Here is a 20,054-nt window from a genome sequence, read left to right on the forward strand (position 1 = left end):
GTGCCCACTCTTGAACCAGAGCTGCAGCAGGCCATCGCAACCTTTCTCCATGTACTCATGTTGGTATGTAAATTAGCGCACGTCCATATTTTCCATACCCAAGATAAAATAAATCTTTGTTTACCCCTGGAGGGAAATTCAGGTGTCATGGCAGCAAACAGCAATGAGTATTAATCATGTAAGGTTACAGAAAATAAAATAACTGGAATATAAATATTATGGAAATATAAGCAACAAGTATTGAAGTACGGTGCAGACCTTCAAGTACATAAACAGATACGACATAAATATGTACAGAAATACAAATGTGTTACAACAAAGACTTCTTATTGGAACGAGTCGGGGAAAAAAACACGAAATTGAGGGAACAAATTACATCTTGTGGCCACAAAATAGTCTCTGGTTTATATCCATTTTCCAACAATTTAAAACTGATTTGCAGCCACAAGACTTGATTTGTTCCTGTACTTTGATTAATTTGTGGGAACAAGTTCTATCCTGTGGCTGCAAATCAATCAAATTGTGAGAGCAAATTATATGTTGAGGCCACAAATTAATCAGGGTGGAAACAGGAAACAACTTGCATGTCATGGCAACATGATACATGTCCTCTCTCTATGGCATCTGCGGGCTCTAACGACTACTGCCCATATATATATATTTAAAATATCCTGATTATAGATCTGGATGCCAGTTGTAATATTGGAAAAATGGAAAGTAAAGCACCTAAAATACGTCAGTTGATCTCTGTTTATCTTCTGGAGCGACCAACAGAAATGTCCGTTTTGGGCAAATCCATCAAAAAAAGATTCAACAGGTCAGTCACTTGATCCCGTTGATGCAAAAAATCTATAGAAACCTTTAATCCAGTAAACGGGATCTCTATAAATCTGGTGCTTAAAAGTTGAAGCACCACTCGATAAATGTTCTTTAATCAATGTGACGTAGGTTTGGAGTAATTAAAGAGTGCTGAAGCTCGACATACTCAATATATGTGCAGGGCTCCTGTGCTGCACCTCCTGCAGGCTCCATCCAGACAGACTCCTCCAGACTGAAATAGAAACGGTTAGATAAAATTGTCTGCTTCCTGGAGTCACACACAAAGGGAAGGGCAGGCAGGGAGGGGGAGAGAGAGAGAGCGAGAGAGAGAGCGAGAGAGAGATAGACATAGAGAGAGGGGAGGGGACAGTCTGCAGCCACTTCCACAGTTCCCCGGGCTGATTGCTTCCAGACTACCTTAAAAGCGCTGCGGTCCCCCTTCCCTGTTCGAGTTCCTGCGCTGCGCTCTTTTACGCGGCGCCAGTGCGGGATCCTGGGACAAAGGGGATGAGCTATTGACTTGACTAGACTACCCCCCCCCCCCGCGCCACACACACACACACACACACACACACACACACACACACCATCATCATCATTATCAGCCCCCCACCCCCCCCCTGCCCTGCAGCGACACCGGCTCACTGGCACATTAACATACTGCTGCCTGCACCTCCTCGTCTGTCTAGGCAACGTAATTAGCCAACCAAGGACGGACACACACACACACACACACACACACACACACACACAAGAGAATTTGGCCCTGGCTTCATGCAAATTCAGCACAATGAGAGTGTCTGGAGTCTTCTGTGGGTCTAAGGATCTACAGTGTTGTATAAAATCAGATAAATTGAACACTGGTTCTTTCAACGCAGTAAACGCCGGTGATTCCAGATCCGGGTGCTAGAACGCAGTTTATCCACGCAGCCTTATATTTTTCCAATCTGCGCCCGTAGGAATAAATCTGGATCGTCTTCATCTCCAAGCAGACACGAAAGCAAACGGATCTTTATCTGGAGGGCCAGTGGCGGGATGGAAGCGGTTGGGAGTTTGTCCTGAAAGCGGAGCGTCCAGAGGGCGGCAGCAGCGCGCTCTGCTCTGTGTGTCGGACCAGCTGTTGACATCCTTATGCCCTCAGTTTGGTCTTGCAGGCCCACTTGTTCACCTCAAGCTTTATTCCGATTGCAGAAAAAAAACTACTGTGGTAAAAAAAAATGCAATCTGAATCAATTACAAATAAACCGAAGCAGCCCTGCGTTATTGGAGGCTAACGAGGGCGCAGTAGCAGCCTGGCAGGCGAGAATCAGGGCGCACAAATCGAGAAAGAAGAAACTATCCAGATTAACATCACAACAGTAAAATGTTTTATTCTGAGGAGAACACGGGAGAAACTTGGATGAGGCGGATTGCTGTCTCCCATTAATCAGTCGTTTGATTGACTGATTGATTGATTGATCGATCGATAGATTGATTGATTCCAGCTCCTCATACACTCTAACATACAGATGGCCTGATCCAACAACTCAAGCTGCAGCCAGAAATAATTCTTCTAAAATAGTTAAGAACGAAATTTTATTCTGGCTTTTTATGATGTTCCCTCAGTTTATCCATAATCTCGTTTAGATTGGATTTAATGTAATTCAAATAATCCAGACTAGTTCGCCTGCTGATGTCATAGCTATTGACTTGAGAATTGTTTCTCAACTTTACACTTTGTTAACTTTTCTTTCAGAGAAAATGGTAACTTTCCTCTTCTTTTGTGTGTGTGCGCGCGCGCGTATGTGTGTGTGTGTTTGAGTGTGTGTGTGTGTGTGTGTGTGTGTGTGTGTGCGCGCGCGCGCACTGGGCTCTACTTGATCTGTTGTTTGCACAATCACATTTCTTTTAAGCGACAGGGTGTCTAGACACACACGTGACCGGGCGCGTCAATGCGCACTGGAGACTGGAGACCGGGCAAGGGCACCAAAACCATCCGCCTCATTTACAGACACAGAGACTTTTACCCCCCTCGAGAGCACACGTCGGCTCGTTTTCTGCCACACTGTCTCTCTCTCTCTCCCTCTCTCTCTCTCTCTTTTCTCACACACGCACACACAAACGCAGAGAAACTTCGTGCGACTACGAGGCTGCTGGATTATTTTATTCTGAGGGATTCGGCAGCTCGCTACAGCTGCGTGGACGTTAACCCGAGGGTCTCTAGCTCTCGTTTTCCTCGGTTTGGAGATTGAGTCTTGGATTCTGCTCCCTCGGACAAGCCTCGTTCCTGCCATCCTCTGCATGTTGAGTCGGGATCGTATAGAAAAGCCTCCGCCAGCCTCGGAGACTCTCCTGGATCAAGGATTTTGTGGATTAATGCTCTTGAAGACACAGGGGAGCTCCGGTTTTCATGGGATAATTGTGCTCCCGTTTAGGCTTAATTAGGCACCAGTTTGTCTCATGCCTACCGCGGCAAATGCGCAAGATGTTTTCACCGTCTTTATAAGCTGAAAACCGGGCACCGAGTGTGTTTTATGCGGGCCAGTTCTCCGAGCTGCACATCTTCAAGTGAGCGCCGAAGCTACATGCTGGTAGCAGATCTCCTCCGTCGCTGGAGACGAGTAAACGCTGCTAGCCGTCGTTTCAGAACAGTCTCAAAGGTGATGTTTATTTATACTGACGGGAAACCCTGACTGTCCCGGGAACCTTGGCTGCTTTTCGTCGAGATAGTCTGCAAGAGAAAGCACCAGAGACTGGCGTATGCTACAGATTCCCTCTGCTTATCCAGCTCCCAGGTTTTCCACCTTCTTTTCTCAGGCTGCTTGTCATTGCCTGGACTCGGATCCCGGAATCTTCATGATTTGCGGACACCATGCTCGTTTTTTAGCCGGGGAACCCTCTTTTCGTCCCGCATGTTCAGGACCAAACGATCGGGGCTCGTCCGGCGACTCTGGAGGAGCCGTGCGCCCGTGGAGGGCGACGGGGAGGCGGATAGAGGGACGCATGGCTCCGGGGGCTGCTGCATGGGCAAAGCGACAAAGGTGGCCAAGTCCAACGCCGGGTCGGAGGCTGAATTGAAGGCGCTGACCCACTCCATACTGAAAAAGATTAAAGAGAAACAATTAGAGTTGCTTTTGCAGGCGGTGGAGTCAAAGGGGGGTGCCAGAAGCCCCTGCTTGCTCCTACCCAGCAAAGTGGACGCCAAAGTGGGTCAACTGTCTTACTCCCTCCCCATGCTGCTCTACAAAGTGTTCAGGTGGCCGGACCTCAGGCATTCCTCGGAGCTGAAGAGGCTGTCTTGCTGTGAATCCTACGGGAAAATCAACCCAGAGCTCGTTTGCTGCAACCCGCACCACATGAGTAGGCTGTGTGAACTCGGTGAGTGGTCGGATTATTTTCTACTAAACCCTCCGTCATCTTCAAAAAAATAAAAAAAATCCAAAACACACAAAAAAAAGAAAAGTTGTGAAATTGCATTTCATCCTCTGGAAGTCGGGCCTACTTTTGAGCAAAATCAGACACCGTGTCATTAAAGCGTTGCCAGCCTAATTAGCCTAATTCAAATGACATCACCTCTGCTGGCGCACTTGTCTTGAATTTCCTGACCTTTGTAGAGAACAAAAAAAACAAACAAACGTGCCAAGGTTCTTCCCCACCACCACCACCGTCATCATCGTCATCATCATCATCATCATCCTCATCCACAAAGTCTTACATCACAGACATGTTCTGAAAGCGTTTTTGCCATTTTCATATTTCACGTTTGGCTTTGCCAAAGTGCGAGCTGAGGCTCTGCAGTCTTTCCACTGGGAAGTTTCATGGCCTGTGTGTGTGTGTGTGTGTGTGTGTGTGTGTGTTTGCGCGCGTGCGTGTGTGTGTGCTTGCTTGGCGTCCCGGGCCAAAAGAGGCCCGTATCTCAGTTTGTCCTAGACGCTGATAGTGGCCCTCCTGGCGCCAGGCGGCCCCCTGTTTATCTGCCTGCCAATGAAAGGCAATAGCCGCCCGGCCAGCCTCGCTGCTGCCTGCGTCTCCAGGCTGAGCTGACAGACAGAACCGCTTTTCCCTGAAGAATGACAACTCTTATCCCACAGTTTGGATGGTTCTCTTGTTTTTCTCCTCATGCTTTGCCTCGTTTTTCTCTCCATGCAGAGTCTCCTCCTCCTCCATATTCCCGCTATCCCATGGACTATCTTAAACCACCAGGTAAGCTTGATATAAAAAATGATGTCTGACTCAAACCACATTTCTCTGCTAATTCCTCAAAGCCCATCTTGAATGCGTGACTGCTTATGTGTGATATAGTCTTACACACAACCTGCAGTGTGTGTGTGTGTGTGTGTGTGTGGAGGAAACAGCTCCATGTTATGTGGAGATTTATGGGAGCTGTGAAGTGGCACGCCTGGCTGCGCACTTCTAGCATGGCTGGCAGCCAGGTCAAAGCAGCACAAAGTTGAGATACCAGCTGACTGACACCTCACCAGGGGCATAGTGTGTGTGTGTGTGCGCGTGTGTGTTTGTTTGTGTGTCTGTTTATCTGTTGTAAATGGCAGCACAGAGTCAGACAGACAGACAGACAGCAAGCGGCGTCTGTGGAGCCAGCCAGCTTTTATCAGCTGAATATATCAGAAGAAGGCTGGGGGGCTTGTGAGGGGGTGTGTCGCCGCCGTCCCTCATCTCTGTTTGGATATTTGTTTCAGGGAGCGTGAGAGAGCATTTGCAGAGCGTGGGCCGTTTAATTTCTTCCACAGATGTTTCAGCCATTTATCCTAAAGCATCGTGATGGCAACACACTTTAGTCATGCCTTATTGTTTCCGCCCTCCACCTGTGCCAGACTCCTCCCGTCATCCTGTTCCCCGGAGCCAGAAAGTGGCATCGGATTATGTCATCGCTTATGAAGTCGAGTGTGTTAAATTTCAGGATACAACCAGGAATCGTTGGTTTCTCTTCACGCCACTTTACTGAGCGAGTCGGGGGCTGTTTACATCTCCAAATGTTACTCTGTCATTGTCTCCGAGCCTCGCTGTCTGTCAGTGCAGGAAGAGCTCAGGGTTAAACAACGACCAGCCGGGCGACCAGCTGGCCAGTTATCCAGCTAGAAGGAGAAAGTGGCTTTCAGTAGGTGGAAACAATAGGAAGTCATTGCAGCTGCAGCTGCAGTTCCTCAAAGCCCCCCCCCCCGCCCCATTCATATGTTCATTTACCAGAGAAAGAGCTGATCAGAAACATCTAAAAATTATATCCAAAATATGAAGGCGGTGCAGCTATTTAAGGGTAGTCAGAGTAGTAAAAGGGGGACCAGACTCTCGAGGGCCAACTAAATGCTGGGCCAGGGGTCATGAGCAGACACATATTGTGTTGTTAAACTGCCTTTTGTACCTCTCGTCTACGCCTCCTCATTGTTTCATTACTTCACTCGCGCCAAACTGTCTCCTGTGCAAAGCAGCCTCCTGTTTAAATTATGAAACAAAAAATGATTATAAGGGATCCTAAAAAGCACTTCTACCTCAGTCTGACATTAAAAACAGGGACTTAAATGAGGTCTGTTATTGTCATGATGTTTTTTTTTTTTCTTCTCAACATTCGGAGGGCAAAATCGATCCTGATGGCGGCCCACTTTTGGCCCACTTGTAGCTGCTCCATAGTGGCTTTAGTCGGGAGGAAAAGGACACAAGAATGTAAATAGGAAATGCACACTGGATGCACACAAAGGAAATGCTTATACAACTCATGTTACCACCCTGTTTCCCCTCTTGGAGCAAACTTGAATAGGTTTGAGTGTGTGGGAACGACATGTTACCGACAAGAATTCAGGAAGAAGGCTTAGAAAATAGCGGTGTCTGTGTACTTTTCTAAGTTGTAAAAGTCACATTTTTTTCCCATATTATTTAACTGAAAAGCAATCTCTAAATAAATCATCGGTTATACTATTTCCCTGTATGGAGGAAGCCGGGGGGGATACACACAAACAGACACACAGAGGACACAAGCTTATCATGCAGAAAGATGGGTTTTTCCCCGTGGCCCCAGGGAGCTGTCAGTCTTCCTCCCATTACTATGGCCTATTCTCCATAATTCTATCTGTATTTGCTTCCTATATGTAATGATGTCAAGAAAATATGCACAGTTAACTTTTAGAAGGCAATCAGACGTTGTGAAATCCCGCATGAAACGGAAGTGCTGCGTATTTTATGACGATGGTTTTATGATTCCAGTGAGCAGGAAGCGGGGGTTCCATGTGTCAGGGTCCCTGTCCGCTCCAGCAGCAGCAGCGGTCAATATGAAAGCAGCCCAGATGTAAAATGCTACCTTGTTTCAGCTCTGGGGAATATAATTCACACACTGTTTCGCTCTTTTTCTCTGATGCCCCCTCAGTCCTGTGGTCAGCTGTGAACTGTTGCCCGGGAGACCAGGGCAAGGCTGCTGGCAGCCAATGAAAGCACGGCAGGCTTGGGCTATGCCTGTGCATCTCGTTACTGCAACCACAAGGGCACGGGCCGCGTTCCGGATGGGCAGGGAGGCGGGGCTAGCAACGAAACCGCTCCAGTGGTGGCTGCTTCTTTATTACTTCATAGCTACTGCTCGGTCAAACTGGCAGCCAATGAGATGATCTGTTAGCTGAAGCTCTGAATGGCCAAAAGTTGCAATAAACCTGACAGGAAAACTACAGAGCCCAGATTACAAAGTGTTCTAATGATCTCTAATATTCACTTCAGTTGTGAGTAGAAAGAACGCAGATCAGTAGCTCGTCCATGCAGAGATGCAAGGCTAACGATCGTCCTGAAACAGTGGATTATGGGGGATTATCAGGGATGTAAGAAACTCTCCTCTGCTAGACTTCTCTGTATGTGTGAGAGTGTGAGCTTCATCTTCATTAGGAATTGATTTCAGTGCAGTGATTGACGGCCTCACAGCTGCTACATGGCCATCTCCCCTAACACACACATACATACACACTGTATAACACACACACACACACACAGCACTAATTCAGAGTCTGTCTGTCTCTCCATTAGATTCTCCAGACTCTGGACCTTCATCCAGTGATACTGGGGGAACAACATACTCGGCCCCTGTGGGGCTTTCAGGTAAATACTTTTATCTATGCTTGTCATTTCTTCTCTTTTTCTACCCGTCCTTCACTTTCCTCCTTTTGTTTTCTTCTTTAATGCTTTCCTCCCTACACACACACACACACACACACACACACACACACACACACTTATCTCCCCTCCACACGGCTGATGATGAGGCAGTGATTGTGGGGGCCCCTGCTTCCCCTCTGTAATAAAACAAGCCAGTGAAGGAGGGTGGTGTATTTCTCCCACATCCACATAAATTTCTCCCTCTTGGCTCTTTAAACAAGGCTCCTCTCTTCTCCTCTTCCTCTCTCGTTCCCTCTCATCCTTTTCTGCATTATGCTGTAATGGAAGACAAACACGCCGAACTGTTGTTTGGAGAAGAATATGTTCAGTGTGTGTGTGTGCGTGCGTGTGTGTGTGGCATTGTTGGAAAAGAGTACAGCTTCAATTGACATGTGATTGTTTGTGTGTGTGTGTGTGTGTGTATAGCGGACGTCTTTGTAGACAGTTAACTCTCCTCTGTGTGTGGATAGGAACAGGACACAGGCGCCTTTCTTTCTTCCATCTCTCATGCAGGACGTGTTTCGGGCTTCCTCAGCTTTTCTCCCATAATCCCATTTGGCAGTATTGCCTTCCTTACCCAGCGCCCTGTCCGCAGGCTACAGAATAAGATGGTGTTCGAGAGAGAGAGAGAGAGAGAGAGAGAGAGAGTTTGCGCTCCGCTGCTTGAGATTGCTCTGTGCTGTTCTCTGTTTTCCTCTACCTCAGATGGTTCTCATTACTGGGCCTTTAAAGCCTGTTTTATGTCAGTTGGTGTTCACTGCCCATTTTCCCCCCTCCTTTGTTTGGTGGTAGGGGGGCGGGGGGTAAACCGCCAGCCTGCGTGTCCGTGTGTGTGTGTGTGTGTGTGTGTGTGTTAGATGGAGGACGAGATTGGAGCAATGCTTACATGAAGAGTGGAACCAAAACTCTCTTCTCCTCTCTTCTCCTCTCCTCTCCTCTCCTCTCCTCTCCTCTCCTCTCCTCCATTAACTAAAGACACATTTTAGTTCAAACTGTGAAACCCAAGAGTCTTACCAGGCGCCCCCATGCTCCCTCCTTCCCTCCCTCCCTCCTTTCCTCGCTTTCTCTCAGTGAGGCGCACATCTCCTCCTCCCCTGTTTTCCTTCCTGGCGAGGATGATATGGCAGCAGCGGCCAGCGCTCTGTGAATGGGCCTCCTCAGCAAGAGTGAGGCGGGATGGCAGAAGCGTTCTGCCCTCATGAATTCCCTGGCAAGCTAAGAAAAAAAAAAAAGAAGCCGCCACCACCACCACCACCACTCACATACATACACTCTTTCTCTCTCCCTCGCTCCCTCCCTTCTTTGCTCCCTCCCCCTGGGGCCCTGACAAAAGAAACATGGCTCTCCCAGAGGCCTGCTGCTGACCTTCCAATTCACTCCCTCTACCCTTTTTATGTTCTTCTCCAGACATATTTACAGAGAGGAAGAGGGGAGACAGAGGAGGGTGGCTTTGGCATTACTTGAAGTCAGCAAGACTTGTAGCTAGCAGAATAATAATAGGACTGTGCTGTAGCTGTGCCATACCTGAAAGAAACCATGAAACCACAGGTCAGACAGAGGTGATTAAAGATAACATTTTTACTCTCCTTCCGTCATCCATCTTGGAAAGACTATCCAGGTTGGAAGGAGTTAAGTGAGCTGCGGCAGTGACAAGTACAAATGCAAACTAGGCTGCCTGCCAGGCTACGAGCTCCAAAGCTCCTCTCGCTGGCTCACGTCATCAGCCTGGAACAGAGCAGAGAGAGCAGGGGAGAGGAGAGGGGGTCGATGGCAAGAGGCCTGGAGCTGGGCGCCGGGGTTGAGGGCTTAACTTTGGGGTTTAGGTTGACCCAGGAAATGAAGAGAGCGATTTGGAAATAGAGATGGGGTCAGGTTTTAAGAGGGATTGTTGGTGGTGCTGGTGAGTGTTAAGTAATAGGTAAACTTGTAAGAGACGAGAGGTTGATTTTGGTTTCGCCGCTCAGGTCGTTCCATGATCTTGAGCTGTAAATTTCTTAAATGAGAATGGAAGTCGGAGGTGAGCGGACGTATTTTACTACCTGTGCTTACGGTTTTTAAAGGGTTGGAAATTGTAGTAATCTTCCTAGTCTCATGCTGATGGAAGGTCAGGTGATGTTTTTTTTTAGTCCAGAAAACACTGCTGAGGAAAAAGTGTCGCTGTGATTTCCCAAACCATTGAATTGAATGGAGACTGACATTCAAATGCTCAAACTGCAAAATGAACCTATAAAATGCCTCCACACTGTTCCTTCAGAGTAATCCAAGTGTCCTGAAGCCGTGATGTTCCAAGTCGACTGATTCCATGTTTTTGTGTTTCTGACTGTAGCTCTCAACCTTGACACCATCTTTTTTAGTGAAGCTAAAACATGGCGTCAGTCAGACTTGAGCAGAATGGAGGAATTGAATGGTTTTATGATATCGTGTTTGTCTCCGTTCACTTCTGCAACACCTTTTCCTGTGAAACCCCAGCAGTCACCTGACCTGCCATCAACATGACTATGTAATAAGTGAATTAGCATTTTTTGGGTTAACTGTCCCTTTAAGAGGTGCATGGATGTGTAGTGTGAGTGAGTGGTGTGTGTGTGTGTGTGTGTGTGTGTGTGTGTGTGTGTGTGTGTGTGTGTGTGTGTGTGTTGGTGGCATGCCTGCTGGTGCCATCGGGGACTGACGCGGAGTGCTCGTGTGTAAGAGGATCCAGTCGGGCTGCGGTGACATGTACACACACACATACACGTTTTCACACACACAGGCAGATAAAATGACCTGGTCGGAGCCCTGGCACACTGCCGACTGTCACACAGGCGCTTCCTCCCACTGCAGTTTAAATTTAGGCCTAGTTGTATTCTTATACCAGCAGCCAGTCACCTCGCTCGACAGACAGTCTGCCAGCCCTTCAGTCAGTCAATTAGTCATCCTGTGAATCGGCTGGAGGTATAACCTTCATCAGGGGCTCTGACAGAGATTAAATTTAGTCTTTGCACCTCAGGTCATTAAATCAAACTGCTGTCATGTGGAAGGCCCCGGAGAAACGGGCCTCTTTTTCTTTCTTTTTTTTTTTCTTCCCCAGTCCAAGCTCACTCAAAGAAAAAGCCTTATGTGAGTATATTTGTTTTGAGGTAATTACAGGAAGTGAGGTTTAAATCTTGTTGTTTTAAACCCGATGATAAACCCCAGACAATAAATTGGAAAGTAACCTCCAACAATCAACAGCTTAACTGAGAAACAGAGCACCCTCAGTCTCTCTTTTTCTCTGTCTGTCTGTCTGTCTGTCTGTCTCTCTCTCGCTGTCTCTCTCTCTCCCTCTCTCTCTCTTTCTTCCCCCCCCCTTTCGGCATTCCTGCCTTGTTTGGGTTAGCAGGGAAAGGAAAGGGCTGCGCAGGATATGACCTCATGTCTTTGAGGAAAAGGCAAACGGACGGGGAGGCAGCCGTAGTCTCTCCTCGTCTGGAAAAAAAAAACTAACCAGAAAGAAGGAAGGTAAAAGAAACTGGTGGAAGATTTATTTGACTTCTATGAAGATAGAAATGTATTTTACCCCGTTGACAGCAGTCATGTAACTTGCTAATGTTTTCTTCCCCATCCTGTTTCTGTTTTGGTTCAATCTAGATTTTCCTTTTGTTATTTTTTTCCTTGCTTGAACACTAAGGGGAAGGAATGATGAGGGAGAGAAGATGGCGGCTTTGGGTGGAGGGAGAGATGGCCGGCAGCTCTGCTCTGTTCTCTGTAATTTGGAGGCTGTGTGTTAGCCAGCGAATTGAGCGGAGCAGAGCCGGGCTGCTCTGCGCCGGGCCAGGATCTCTCATTACTCCCCACTTCCTCTCTTTGCGCGGCAGCCAAGCCGCCTCTTGGCAAGGGACTTAATTTTGGTTTTGGCCGTCCTCTGTTCCCCACCCTGTGTCATTATGCTGCACAAATCGAAAAAACAGTACAGAGACAGCAGAGGATGGAGAGAGAGAAAGAGATGGGGGGGAAAAAAGGAGAGAGGATAACGGAATGCAAGCCTAGCTTGTTTTGGCTTTTGCTGAAGATTTTTCTCAGATTTAGATGCAGAATTCTATGTTGTTATTATTAGCGTAGCATCAAGGTAGCTGAGAACTTTAGCCCACCTTTGCAAAGCCAGCTGATTGAAAGGTGGGTTCTGCAGATTTGGCTGTGAGCCAGAGCTGGAGGGAAGCCCAGAACAAGATGAACATTGTTTTGGTTCGCAGTCACTCGGTGGAAGTGGATTTTGACATTAGCTCAATGTAGGAAGATATGAAAAATAGTGTGTCTGTGTGTGTGTGACGGAGAAGGGAGGGAGAGGCCCCCCCCCCCACCCCTTTGGCAGGATAAAGATGGAAATGGAAATAAGTGGAGACACATTCCTGTAAACCTCAGTGTGTATGTGTGTGTCGTATTTCTTGTGTGACACACAGCACTCCTGTCTCCACCCTCTAGCCTGCTCATTCATGTCGTCAGTTTGTCTTTTGTGCACTCAGACCAGAGGGGTGCGTGTGTCTCTTTTCATCTCAGCAGCAGTCTCGGTCTTGTCAGTAGCCACATCTCTATCACAGACAGCAGCGCCTGGTACACATATACACGCACACACACACACACAAACGCGCACACACACACACACACACACTCACCAGGTGTATAATTATTCATAACAGAGTAAAAAAAATCACAACAGAAGCTCAGGCGACACACAACTGGCTCTGCTGGTTATCTGCATGTCTGTACCGTTTTGTTCCCACGGAGTTTTAGCGCCACAATAATGTGCATGATTGTTCAGCTTGTCTGTCCGTCTGTCCGTAGCACTGTGTGTGTGTGTGTGTGTGTGTGTGTGTGTGTGTGCGTGTGTGTGTGTGTGTGTGTGTGTGTGTGTGTTTGTGTGACTCCAGGATACAGGGCCTGCGGGTGATCTTCTTACTTGTGTGTTACAGGCGAGCTGATGACATCATTACGGTCTGCCTGGCACTCTGTATGCTAGCTAGTGTTTATTTGTCCTGTCACCCTGGGAAATGTGTGTGTGTGTGTGTGGTGTGTGTGTGTGTGGGGGGGGGGGGTTTAGCATGATGAAGTGTTGGAATAATAACTCAGCAGGAGTAGGAAGGAGGTGTTCCAGGGAAACAAAATGACCTTCGGTGAAAAAGTAGCATGCTGCAGAATTCAGGATAGTTAAATCCAGGCAGAAGATGCTGTCGCTTAGTGAAAATAACCCAAAACATTGCTGTACTTTATCTTCAAACATCACTCATAGATCATGTCATTATTGCAGAAACTTAGGAAAACACACATCATTTCTTCTTCTTATCTCCTCCCAGTCATGACCGGATGGTTCATGTTAGAGATGGCATGTCTGCAACTCATTCTCTCGATCAGTGTTTCTGCAAGCAGTCAGATCTGTAGATAGCGAAACTGTGCCACTCCCCTTTGCGGTTTTCCTGCCATCAGGGCTAATTTAGGTTTCCTGAACCAGGAGAGGGGGAGGGGGGAGGGGGGAGGGTAACGGACTTGAAACCTTCTTGCATGAACTGCCACCCTAAAGAGGCATTTCCTCTATCAGCTTCTGAACCCACTCACCTACTACTTGTCTACCTGCTACAACTGAATCATAGATCATTTTTGTTATGTATCGGGGAACCTAGAACACTGATGGACAATGAAAACTGTCCAAACTTATCTGAAACAAGCTGTCCACCTGATCAATTATACCTTTTACTGTGATTACTGACAGTCTGGCTATTGTCGGCCTACCACACAATAAGTAGACAATCACAGAACAGGTGCTGTCGACTTTAGCATAGTTACGTAAACGTTGGCATGGGGAAAAACAAATTGAAGGGTGATGCGCGTCAGGCTACAGTATTGATGTACAGTACAATTATTACGCTGACCTCAACACACCTTTGTTGGTGTGTATTGTGATGCAGTTTCTTTTTCTCAGACATCGAAGACTAAGACTACCTTTGCCGGCGGCAGGCACGGGCAGAACATTCCGTTCACTTAATACAGACACGCTAAGGACACGTTGTCTGTCGTTGCCGTGCAGAACTGTTGACCTCCTCTTTCTGACGGCTCACCTGCTATTGAGTTTGTGGCTACAGACATTAGACGGTAGTGAAAACTGGGCAACAGGCTGAGTTTCACGTCAAAATATCAATGAGATGTTTTTGAGAGTAGAGAAATGTCACTTGTGTCCTCCTGAAGCACACACACACACACACACAGAAACACACACACACACACAGGGTTGAACTTATACGGCATGGCAGAGAGAACAAAAGGAATGCCTTCAGCGTGACCCTTGACCTTTGGAATAGACTTTCCCCGGCTTGAGAGAGGGTGTTGACTTAGAAAATAAGGCACCATGAAGAGTCCTTCCTTCCCCCCTCGAGCTGTTTCCTTCATGTCCTCCCCATTCCTTCCCTCAGCCGCTGTGTGTGTCTGATGACTACAGGGTCATTACACGTCTGAGTCGAGACAGTGGCACAAACAGCACGTATACACACACACACACATGCAGAGAGCTCTCGCCAGGATCGATACAGGACAGTTCTCAGGAGTTTCCTCAATCGTGACCAATGTTGATAGTCTGGTGTCCACACAAGGGTGTAGGTGTCTATTACTGTGCTGACCTCTAAAAAATTAGCACTGACCTGGTTGTGTGTGTGTGTGTGTGTGTGTGTGTGTGTGTGTGTGTGTGTGCGTGTGTGGAGACAGACAGAGGTAATGATTAACCTTTCCAGACTGGCCCTGGGAGAAGCTCCCAGTCTGTCGACATCCCCCCCCCCCCCACACACACACACACACACACACACTCCCTCCTCCCTTGTCCAATTGTCTCAGCTAGCTTGGCGTCCAAAGACCAAGGACCCTTAAAATCCACAGGGGTGCTGGCACTGCATGTGTCCATTAGCCAAATCTTCCCTTCTGGAGTTCTATGTTGTAAATATTTCGCAGGAAGGGGCTATTGAGTCACAGCTATTTACCATAGGTTGATGATCATTGAACACCCAGCAAACGTAGTAGCAATATGTCGTTTTTATCTGCTAAAAGCTACGTTAGCGCACACCAGCTGCCTTTTGCAGTTTTCTTACACGATAGAAAACACATTTAACTAGACCTTTTCTCATTTGATTTATCATTCACTGCCATATGATGCCTCTCTCACCGATCTGCACCAGAACGTGTGACTTAGCTGTATAGTCCTGCTGCTTTACAATGTTGCCTCATTTACACACACACACACACACACACACACACACACACACACACACACACACACATCTGAGGCTGCCGTGCAAGGAGCATTATTTTGGGGGTTGTTGCTCAAGGGTGTTTCAACCTCATAGAGCCAGAAACAATTATATAATTTGAGGACCCCTTGGTGTGAACCCATATTGGGACAGCCCTGCAGCAGACAGGAGCAGAACAAAGTAGAAAGACCCAGAGTGACAGATGGCCTCGGGCTGCCAGCTAGCCAGATTATCTTCAGCAAGGAGAAGCCTGAGACGCCCTGGCTGGAAGGCCGTGGTGCAGACAAGCAGGTGGGGCAGCAGACAGAGAGACGGACTTATGCTTCTCTGGGGCAGACAGACAGATGTACAGACGTACTGCAGACAGCTCTGTAAATGTTAAGGGGCCGATGGAAATGCAGTGCTCCAAGGACAGAAAGACTCGGCACAGACACTCTGACGACAGATACACACACACACCTATACAAGAAGTACCTGAAATAGTGCCAGACTGTAACAAGAGGAGCCTGACCAGCCGACACCTCACACAAGCGTACACACGCCATGTTTTTAAAAATTAAAATTCGGTTAAATGATCCTTGCACTTACGACAAGGTGCGTTAATATGGGGCCACTCTCATTAGTGTGTGTGTGTGTAATGTGTGTGTATGCGTGGTTCTGCGGCATTACTCATGAGGTGTAAGCTCATCTGCTGACAGGACAAGCTGTGAACATACTCCTCACAAGGCTGCGTCCTACAGATGGACGAGGCTGCTGCCTGTATCGCTTTCTCTCTGCTAATATACCGAGCAGAAAAGCTTGACTCTGGCAAGACAGGATGTAAAATGTTGTGGCTTTGTTGGAAAATACTTCTTTCACCGCTGCTTTTAGTTCATTTCCCATCATATTTACCTCTGCCTCTCCCCAATTTTTTGCTTTCATCCCTGCTTCTCTTTTTCTACCAGTCTAAGCTGCGGAGAGGAGAGGAGAGGAGAGGAGAGGAGAGGAGAGGAGAGGAGAGGAGAGGGAGGGATGGAGGAGGGGAAGCGGGGCAGTCAGTGTAGTCCTGAATAGCAGGGTGTTTTCTGGCTGCAATGACAGGCTCAGACAGGCAGCCGCTCTAATGACCTCTGACGCCAGGCCCTGTCTCTCTCAGCAATAACAAACACACACACACACACATACACAGGGCCCCACAGGTGAGCTCCACCAGCAGGCCCTCTGTCAGCTGTTAAGAAACGCGTCCTGATCAACCTCGGCTGTTCCTGTATGTACACGTAAACCAGACCTGAGAGCAAAGCCCCAGCAGGACAGGGAAAACTGTCTGAGACACAAAAGACTCTTTCTATGTCTTATCTCCAAGATAAATGCTTTTTTTTTCTTCATTTAGTCTAAGGTAGATAGCTGGGTACTTAGGTTCCCCCTGCACCCCATGAGGATGGATTTACGATAAACTCCCTGAGGCTCGGCTCTGACCAACTTCAAAGAACACAGCCCTGCTTGTTTTATGGAAGGCATGCTTTCAGTCCCCCCCCCTTCCCTCTGCTTGTCTCCCCTGTCCTGGTGTTGTCTTTTTCATCCCTTTTTTCCCTCCTTCTCGCCGCGTCTAATGAAGGCTAATAACAGGCCGCGACGAGTCCACTCGGGCCTGCAGAGATCCTGCTGCATTAACATTGCAGTTTGTCTCAGACGGGACCTTCCAAATTACCGGTTACATTCACAGCTACCCCCAGATGAAACGAGGGAGGAGGAAGGGGGGTGGGAAGGACAGGGGGGACTCTGTTCATATTTTCCCTCACTTCCCCCTCTTCTAGTTTTCTTAATGTGTCTTTCATCGCGAGGCTGAAGTGAAGAAGATGCAGTTTATAGAAGCCGTTACATGGATGACCCTTAAGAGCAAAGAAGATGCTAAAAGATCAGAAGAGGAAGCAAAGTTGCAAAAGTAACAGTCCAAATATGTGAAAAGCATTCCTTCTCTTCCCCGCCCCATCCCCCCGCCTCCTCTTTTCTTTCCTCTCTATTTCCCTTGCGCCTGACTGGCTCCCACTTTTCTAGCAGGGAGTAGCTGGGAGCCAGATTTCTGTGGAATAGAGATATGAAGAGGGAGTGGGACAGCGGAGGAGGCACACTAAAGGGAGACAGGAGAGGGAGGGGAGGGGTTGGAAATTGGAGCATGTCCAATGCTACACTTCTTTTACGCTCAGGGGAAACTTTAGACCGGCGAGGCCTAGCTTGTCAACGATTCAGCCAGCAAGATTGGAGGCCTGCATTGCTCCTTAGCTCGTGTGCTTGAGCGTAGACGAGGAATGGCGGATGTGTTTATGTGCATCTCGTTACCTTTCCTGTGCAAATGAGTTTCTAGTTTCCTCGAGCGTGCCGCTGTAGAGAGATGATCGGAATGACGTCAGGACATTGTTGGCAGGGCTTCTACAAAAATACAGCGAGCCAGACAGAAGATAAGCATTTAATGCCTAGACAAATATTGTACTGCGTGTGGACACTTGCCTGCCAGTGTCTCCGAGTTGCTTCTCTTGTCTGAAGTCCAGGAATTTAAACATGGTTTTCCTGTATGGCAGAAATTGAGGATGACAGTGTAGCTTTGGCTCGCGACTAAAGCAAATTCTCTAATTCCCACAACAGGGATAAGGATTCAGTTATGGAGAAGTAGTAACGTTTGAGTCGTTTGGTGGAGCCCTTCATTAAATTTGAAAGACATTTCTGTCCCACATCACTGCCTCACATCTCTTCCCACTCACTTCTTCTTCTTCTTCTTCTTCTTCTTCTTGATCTGTGTGTCTTTGTAATGTTTCATCATTCTCTTGCACCTTCCTGAAGGTTTAACCATCTCCATTTCTTTCTGTCTCATTCAGATTCCCTAGCGTTGCAGGAGTCTGGCGAGCGGGCCCATTGGTGCGTGGTGGCATACTGGGAGGAGAAGACACGCGTCGGGCGCCTCTACTCGGTCCAGGAGCCTTCTCTGGACATATTCTATGATCTACCTCAGGGGAACGGCTTCTGCCTGGGCCAGCTTTGCTCCGACAACAAGTCCCAGCTGGTGCAGATGGTGCGGGCCAAGATCGGCTACGGCATCCAGCTGACACGTGAGCCAGACGGAGTGTGGGTCTACAACCGCAGCTGCTACCCCATCTTCATTAAGTCGGCCACACTGGACAACCCGGACTCACGCACGCTGCTGGTGCACAAGGTGTTTCCCGGTTTCTCCATAAAAGCTTTTGACTATGACAAGGCCGGCAGCCTGCAGAGGCCGAACGACCACGAGTTCACGCAGCAGCCTCGCACGGGCTTCACGGTCCAGATAAGCTTTGTGAAAGGCTGGGGACAGTGTTACACCAGACAGTTCATCAGCAGCTGTCCGTGCTGGTTGGAAGTCATCTTCAACACCCGATAGCATCATCACCATCATCACCATCATCATCCCCCTCCTCTGCCTCCCCCTTAAAAAGAGACTATACCCACTTTTCCTTTTTTTGTTCCAGAGGTTCAAACTGAAAAAAAGTTCTAAAAGAAGAAGAAAGTATAAGATTCTGACAGACTTTGTTTAATAAATGACAAGATCTAATTAAATAAAATAAGAAGCGAAAAATGTATTTTATGTTATATATAAATATATTATTAATTGTAAATATGAAGACGTTTTATATGCATCATTATTTATGTATTGTGCAATGTGTTGATGAGGAAAAAGAAAATAAGATGCACTTTGCTTAATATAAATGCAAAACAAAGAAATGCCAAAATAAAAAAAAAATACAAATAACATTTCTCGTGCAGTCGGTGTTTCATCGCCTCCGCCATGGAGGTCATGTTTTCAATGGTGTTTGTTGAAGGTGTGTAGGATGGGCCAAGGAAGAATCCATGGAATTATGGGGCAGATTTGTTAAATAAAACACAAAAACTGTATTTTTTAACATTGATTTTGGTTGAGCTTGTCTTGATGTAAGGTATGCGCTCTCTTAAGTGCTTTTGCTTTTTGGTGCTTGTTGAACTGACATCCAAAATTGACGAAGGAGATCATCCACATATCAACTCTTTTAATCCTCTTGCTTAGTTTAATCAAACAAATGTTCTCCTAGTTGTAACAGAAGCAGACAGAACTTCATTCACTGAAGGACACTGATGTCACGTTGAGAAAATGAGTCAGACTGTGACAAGAGTCATAACTCAGTCGCTGCTCTTACGGGCTCATTATGCCCCTTTAAATGGTCTGTTTTCCCTGAGTTATTTCGGGATGAGCGTCCCTCTTCCTCTCTGTCATTAACCCGCTGATGACATCACAGCCAGGATGCCGTAATGACAAACTTCAGGAACCAATGAAGTCAACATAGGGTCTGGTCTTCCTGAAGGAGTCTCCTTGTTTTAATGGTGGATAAAAGAAAGGAATGCAACACACCATCAGGAAGACGTCTGCGCCACACCTGAGGAAATGAGGAGTACCGCAACTTCACGTAGACATTTTAGATAACAGTATATGAGATCAGACACCACGGCCTTGTATTTCAAGAAAAACTGGGGGATAAAAAGCCATCAGATTTCCTTCTAACAAACCCGGTGTGTGTGTGTGTGTGTGTTAGCATGCGTGTCTGTCTGGGCCTCGTCCTGTTGCTAGTCAGATGGGTGTCTGTGAAGAGGATTACTACTGTAAGCCTGCTTTACCCACATACACTGTCTCAAAGACCTACATTCACAAGACCTACTTTCCATGTCATCCAACCCCCATCCTCTGCGTTCGACACTTAGAAAAAAGCTTAATTTTATTCTGAATGCAGTGGGGGGAGAAAAAAAAAAATTAGTGACAGTGACTCAGCGGTGGAGCGTGTGTGATTTCTCACTGTCCCGTAAGCTCACCGGCAGGAAGGGTTGAACAGCAATCAA

At 47.3% G+C, this 20,054-nt stretch overlaps 1 protein-coding gene across 1 annotated transcript; it reads left to right on the forward strand.

Annotated features, from left to right (window-relative positions):
* Positions 1 to 2,760: 2,760 nt before the first annotated feature.
* smad7 (SMAD family member 7) lies at positions 2,761 to 19,022 on the forward strand. Its single transcript, XM_086187049.1, has 4 exons — positions 2,761 to 4,176; positions 4,948 to 5,001; positions 7,813 to 7,884; positions 18,032 to 19,022. The coding sequence occupies exons 1-4, from the start codon at positions 3,711 to 3,713 to the stop codon at positions 18,568 to 18,570; spliced, it is 1,131 nt and encodes a 376-aa protein (XP_086043175.1). The 5' UTR covers positions 2,761 to 3,710; the 3' UTR covers positions 18,571 to 19,022.
* The last annotated feature ends 1,032 nt before the right edge of the window (positions 19,023 to 20,054 follow it).

This window comes from Aulostomus chinensis, chromosome 19 (genome assembly GCF_037954235.1).
Source record: "Aulostomus chinensis isolate RoL2024-O1b breed Wild chromosome 19, RoL_Achi_v1.0, whole genome shotgun sequence".
Taxonomy (NCBI): domain Eukaryota; kingdom Metazoa; phylum Chordata; class Actinopteri; order Syngnathiformes; family Aulostomidae; genus Aulostomus; species Aulostomus chinensis.

Excerpts from the sequence above, each read along its gene's own strand:
- smad7 (XM_086187049.1), top strand. The coding sequence starts at position 3,711 with ATGTTCAGGACCAAACGATCGGGGCTCGTCCGGCGACTCTGGAGGAGC. Across the intron at positions 4,177-4,947 it reads GAGTAGGCTGTGTGAACTCG|AGTCTCCTCCTCCTCCATAT; the intron begins GTGAGTGGTCGG and ends CTCTCCATGCAG. Across the intron at positions 5,002-7,812 it reads GGACTATCTTAAACCACCAG|ATTCTCCAGACTCTGGACCT; the intron begins GTAAGCTTGATA and ends TCTCTCCATTAG.